At 47.8% G+C, this 6,462-nt stretch overlaps 1 protein-coding gene across 2 annotated transcripts; it reads left to right on the forward strand.

Annotated features, from left to right (window-relative positions):
* The first annotated feature begins 391 nt into the window (after positions 1-391).
* TMEM216 (transmembrane protein 216) lies at positions 392-6,462 on the forward strand. Of its 2 annotated transcripts, none has more exons than XM_032638749.1 (5): positions 392-1,170; positions 1,749-1,850; positions 2,403-2,495; positions 5,382-5,583; positions 5,856-6,462. In XM_032638749.1, exons 1-5 carry the CDS (start codon positions 1,134-1,136, stop codon positions 5,869-5,871), a joined length of 450 nt encoding a protein of 149 aa, XP_032494640.1. In that variant the 5' UTR covers positions 392-1,133; the 3' UTR covers positions 5,872-6,462. The 2 variants fall into 2 exon arrangements, with proteins under 2 accessions (XP_032494640.1, XP_032494641.1); XM_032638750.1 differs by having other exon boundaries at positions 392-1,184; positions 5,856-6,445.

Raw genomic sequence — 6,462 nt, forward strand, 5'->3', positions numbered from 1 at the left:
ATGAGTAGTCTCTGCACGCCTGAGCACAGCAATGAAGACCCAACACAGCCAAAAATAAAAAAATAAATTTAGTTTTAAAAAAATTAGTCACTCTACTCAAATTACCTGGTTTGACTGTGCCATGTTTCCTGTCCTACCCTTACTGACAGTGACTAACAGTCAAGTTAACCTGAGTCCACTTCAAAACCCTTCTTTTGGGCTTCCCTGGTGGCGCAGTGGTTGAGAGTCCGCCTGCCGATGCAGGGTACACGGGTTCGTGCCCCGGTCCAGGAGGATCCCGCATGCCGCGGAGCGGCTGGGCCCGTGAGCCATGGCCGCTGAGCCTGCGCGTCCGGAGCCTGTGCTCCGCAACGGGAGAGGCCACAACGGTGAGAGGCCCGCGTACCGCCAAAACAGAAACAAAAACAAACCTTCTTTCTACTCCTCTGAAAATGGTAACACACTTTTACTGCTCCACATCATAAGCAGGCTTCAAGGCCCAGTTTACAGACCATCTCTTGTAAACTTTTCTCAATTCCCACCGCGAGTACTTTGTCTTCTCAACTCCCATACACGTCTCGGGTCACCTGGTGATCATGTTTCATCTTCCTGTCTCACTTATGCTCCTTGAAAGGAGCCTCTAGTTCCGATTAATTCTGGGGTCTTCTAACTACCTGGTTCATAAATCGGAGGCACAAAACCCCCTACTACCCTTCCCCCCCAAAAAAAAGGCTGCTTGCTAGACAAAAGACCCCAAACCCCACCGTGTCGTGCACACCGTTTCTCATATTCAGACCGTTGTTAGTAAAGAGAATCTTGGGGCCGGGGCCTATTTGCCAATCCTGCGGTCACATTACCACTACTGGCTACACCCAGACGACTCATTGTAAACCTGGGATGGGGAAGCCCAAGAGCCGCTCCCGCCTCCGGGGTCCTGAGGACAACTGCTCGGTGGGCGGCCACTGTTCTCTCTCAGGTCGGCAGCCGAAACCCCAGCGAAAGCAATTTGCTGGCACGCGCGGACTGCACCGAGACATCCCGGGCACCACGTAACCATAGAGTGAGTTAGGCGGGTAGAGAGGCCAGAATAGAGGGCCGCTCCGTCCCCAGCTTCCGGCAACGCCTCGCTGCTCCAGGAGTAGCTGTAGCCGCGTATGCAGTTTCCATGGGGACTGAAGATGGCGCCGCGAGGTGAGATTCAGGAGGTGTGTGAGTCGCTGGTCCCGCTCTCCTCAGTACCCAGCCACCCCCAACCTTCTCTCCCAGTGCTCGACCTAAACCCTTCCTTCTCGGGTGTTAGGGACATCACTCCTCACTTGTCCAAAGCAGGGTTTGGCGGACTCACCCACCCTGAGTGCCCGAAGGTCTCGAGGTGCGGGTCTCAGATACCCCCAAATCCTTGGCTGGGCCTCTTCTAGGCCAGCTCAGTTGCGAATTTGCAGCGTGACTTCAAACAGGCCAGTGCTGGTCTCTGAGCCCCAATTTCCCTTCCCAAATAGTGACGAGGTTAGATCTTAGGCTTTGACTTTCACCCCCAAAGCCGAAGGAGTCGAGTTTGACGGTATTCCGGAAAGAAGAGGATTGAAGGAAACCCCCCTCCACACCGTATATACACACGTACTCCTTATCAGCAATCAGAAGTGCCCCCAAGTGGCCCTTTCCACTAGCTGCGGCCTCGTGTTTCCTCCAAGTTAGACACAGAACCATTGAAATAACTGAGGCTGAGCTGCCCTCCAGCCCATCTCTTTTCTCTGTGCTCATATTTTCAGGTAAACGGTTGTCCTCCACCCCCTTGGAAATCCTGTTCTTTCTGAACGGGTGGTATTATGCTACCTGTTTCCTGCTGGAACTCTTCGTATTTCTGTATAAAGGTAAGGCCTGGGATTTGACTCCCCTTGCCCCAACATCCCTTCCCCACTTCAGCCCAGAGCCAGCTGCCACCAAAAGCCTTCTTGTTTTTCATTCTTTTCTGCCCCCTGGGGCTCCTCTTCGTTGCATGGTGGAAGTCTCTTCATCAGGTGACTTCCCTGAGAATGATTTAGTAAGAAGCCCCTCGGCAAGATTTTCTTGAGTTTGGGAAATGTGGACTTCTCCATTCTGACTCTCCCCCATCACCTCTTTGCTGAACTCCACTTTAAGCCCATTGGTGACCTTCATTTCAGCAGCCTATGTACCCATGTACGTCTGATTACTGTGGAGAGCAGAGTCCCCATAGACTCTCCAAGTTAGGAGTAAAACCCCGTAATAACGAGCCTGCCTCTAACAGACGTAGCCGCACCAGGAGTTAACAGATCCTGCCCACATCTCACTAAGTAGTTCATGGAACGCTGATAAGACTCGTGCTCTCTTTATTCCCAGGTGTGTGGGAGTTCTTGTGTGTACTGTTCTATGTTGTTTGCAAGCTCTGACTTTTGTATTGGCAGGTCTCCTGCTACCATATCCAACAGCCAATCTAGTACTGGATGTGGCAATGCTCTTCCTTTATCTTGGAATTGAAGTAATTCGACTGTTTTTTGGTGAGTGTTGTCCAGAGAATATTTCCGTTCCTTATGAGACGAGCTGGTATCTGTAACCTGATTAACAAGGAAAAGTTTCAATACATAACCTAGGCTCACCATAAGAGATTGGATCTGGTGGTATATCCTGTTACCCCCTCTCTGAAGTTTCAAGCTGCTTCATATTTTGGGTCAGGATTTATCTGTTGCTCTGCAGGACCAGAAGTAGGTGGTGACATGAGATATTAGATAATTCCTTCCCAGTTGTCTAACTGCTACAAGAGTTCCTGGTTCCTCTCACTGGTTTGCTTGGGAGAATAGATTCAGTTGTAACTCCATGTCCAGGGCAGTAGACACCTATCCAGGGCAGTAGACGCCTGCACAGGTCAGCACTAAGATCCCCTCCACTTCTCTGAATAAGGATTTCTCTAGAACAAGTTTTATATCCCCAGAAATACAGAGCAAGCCCTTATTAATTAGAATATCTCATCCTTGAAAACAGTGTTAAAACACACACTGAGGGGAAAAAAATAGTTTCAACACATATAACGAAGGATAAAGAAGGCTCACATAAAGTGCTAAGAAAAAAACCTAGTTTTAAAAATTAGCAAGGGGATTGACATATATACACTATTGGTACTATGTATAAAATAGATAACTAATGAGAACCTACTGTATAGCACAGGGAACTCTACTCAATGCTCTGTGGTGACCTAAATGGGAAGAAGATCCAAAAAAGAGGCGATATATGTATACATACAGCTGATTCACTTTGCTGTGCAGGAGAAACTAACACAACATTATAAAGTAACTACACTCCAATAAAAATTAAAAAAAAAATTATCCCTAGCAAAAAAAAGAAAAAATTAGCAAGGGACGCTAAAGGGCAATTCACATAAGAATAATTACAAGGACCAAAAATATGCAAGATAAAATGCCCAGACTCACTAACAAGAAGCAAGTTGAAAAGACAAGGTAACATTTTCACCCATCAGATTACAAAGGTTTCCAAATTCCCAGTATTCGAGTGGCTGTGAGGAACAGGTCCCTATGGTCTCACACTCTTGTGGGTATTTATATTCCCACACCCTCTGGGAATATAAATTAGTACAACCTTTTTGCTAATAGTTTTACCAGGTAAAATTCATATTCTTAGACCTAACAATTTCCCTTCCAAAACGGTTGAAAGAGACAGATACTTCTACAGATACGCTAAGATATCTGTATGAGAACGTTTATTGCCATGTATATTTTTTTTATAAATTATTTTTTAAATTTTATTTATTTTTGGCTGTGTTGGGTCTTCGTTGCTGCGCGCGGGCCTTCTCCAGTTGTGGTGAGCGGGGGCTACTCTGCGTCATGGTGCGTGGGCTTCTCATTGTGGTGGCTTCTCTTGTTGCGGAGCACAGGCTCTAGTTGCGCGGGCTTCAGTAGTTGTGGTTCACGGGCTCTAGAGCACAGGCTCAGTAGTTGTGGCGCATGGGGTTAGTTGCTCCACGGCATGTGGGATCTTCCCAGACCAGGGCTCAAACCCGTGTCCCCTGCATTGGCAGGCGGATTCTTAACCACTGTGCCACCAGGGAAGCCCCTGCCATGTATTTTTTTTTTTTTTTTTTATAAATTTATTTATTTATTTTTGCTGTGTTGGGTCTTCGTTTCTGTGCGTGGGGTTTCTCTGGTTGCGGCGAGCAGGGGCCACTCTTCATCGCGGTGCGCGGGCCTCTCACTGTCGCGAACTTCTCTTGTTGCGGAGCACAGGCTCCAGACGCGCAGGCTCAGTAGCTGTGGTGCACGGGCTTAGTTGCTCCGCGGCATGTGGGATCTTCCCAGACCAGGGCTCGAACCCGCGTCCCCTGCATTGGCAGGCAGATTCTCAACCACTGCGCCACCAGGGAAGCCCTGCCATGTATTTTTTAACATCAAAACATTAGAAACAACCTAAACATCTATCAGTACAGGATTAGTTAAATAAGTTATGGCATTGGTTCAGTGAAATTGTTCATAGCCATTAAAAAAGAGTAAGGTAGTTTATGTGTGGAAAGATGTCTAACTATGTTAAGTGGTTAAATAAGTTGCAAAACAGTATGCAGGGTATGATTCTATTTTTAGAATAATAAATAGTAATATGTGACCATACACATAAAAGAGTCTGAAACAGTATACATCATTCTGTAATAATGGCTATCTCTAAGGGCTGAGTCATGTGGTCTTTTAGTTTCTATATTTTCTAAAATTATTTTTTATATATTTTTTTCTATTTTTTGGCTGCCCCGTACGGCATGTGGGATCTTAGTTCCCCAACCAGGGATCAAACCCATGCTCCCTGCAGTGGAAGCCTGGAATCTTAACCACTGGACTGCCAGGGAACTCTGTATTTTCTATATTAACTGAAAAGTTTTCAATGATTATATATTATTTTTATGATTTACAAAATTTTTTCTCAAATAAAGAGCCCATTGTCCCTTGACTGGGAGCCAGAATGGAAGCAGGACCTTTCGGTGAATGACTGCAATCCTATAGCTGCTCCAAAGCCTCTACTTTTTGTTGTTGTTTGTTTGTTTGTTTTGCGGTACGCAGGCCTCTCACTGTTGTGGCCTCTCCCATTGCGGAGCACAGGCTCAGCGGCCATGGCTCACGGGCCCAGCCGCTCCGTGGCACGTGGGATCCTCCCGGACCGGGGCACGAACCCGTGTGCCCTGCATCGGCAGGCGGACTCTCAACCACTGCGCCACCAGGGAAGCCCAAGCCTCTAGTTTTTAATACAGTGGGACCGCATTTATAAACCTGCACATCCCCATTCAGGAGCGTTTTCCTCTGCTTGCCAGTCCATCCCATCCTGCCCGCCTTTCCTCTGAGGCCAGGGAAGACAGGCCACTTGGAGGTGATTCCATGGGCTGTGTCTGACAGGTACAAAGGGAAACCTCTGCCAACGAAAGATGCCGCTTGGTATTAGCATGGCCTTGACCTTCCCATCTGCCATGATGGCCTCCTATTACCTGCTGCTGCAGACCTACGTGCTCCGCCTGGAAGCCATCATGAACGGCATCTTGCTCTTCTTCTGTGGCTCAGAGCTGCTGCTTGAGGTGCTCACCCTGGCTGCCTTCTCCAGGTACTGCTGCCGAGGGACCGTTTCCTACCACCTGAGGGTTGGATTCCCATCCCGGGGGTGGGGGGGGGATTCATTGTTTGTCTAAAGCCTGAGGGGTCTAGAAGATTTTTAAGGGCAAATAGGGTTGTCTGTGGGACTGCCTTTCCCACTTAGGGTAGACATTCTCCTTGTTCTTTGGGGCCGAGAGGCTTGGAATATAGAACAGTTCCAGCCAGCTGCTCTTATTCACTGGTCTTTTAACATTTTGTTTCTTTCTTTCTTTCTGCCATCAGTATGGACAGGATTTGAAGTACAAAAATTTCAGCCAGCAGCCCTCACAGGCTGAGACCACACATACCTCTGGTACTTTAGCCATACCAGTGAGAAATGGTGGGTCAAATTGTCCTGGGAAAGGTTGCAGCTTTTCCTCAGCACAGACACCTTGGGGAACAAACCAAGCATAAGCCCACCGGGCACCATCTTCTAAACCAGGATCATCAGTTCAAGAGACTCTTCTACACTCCAGTATAGGGAGGGGCAAGGCTGTCGCCATCCTGGCCCTTCTCAGAACCAATTAATTCCCTTCTGACCTCAAGTTTTCCTCTTTGATCATCGTGGCCAAAGCATCTTGTGTGGATCGTGTAGGCTCCTTGGGCTTCCAGCAGGACCTGAGCTGCACACTTCCTGTGTGTGCTGCGCCCCACGTCCTGCAGGAGCACGGGGCACCTCAGGAGGGTGTGCTCCCAGAGTGATGCAAAAGCCGCTCATCCCATTTCTCAGAGACTGAGCTCCAGAACTTTCTCTGGAGCTCATAGTGTTATTTTTCTACTCTCATCATGAAACAAAACATTATTTTATAATAAAGATGTATTTTCTGTGGCGGAGGTTGTAGTAGCCTTT

Source organism: Phocoena sinus, chromosome 8 (genome assembly GCF_008692025.1).
Source record: "Phocoena sinus isolate mPhoSin1 chromosome 8, mPhoSin1.pri, whole genome shotgun sequence".
Taxonomy (NCBI): Eukaryota; Metazoa; Chordata; class Mammalia; order Artiodactyla; family Phocoenidae; genus Phocoena; species Phocoena sinus.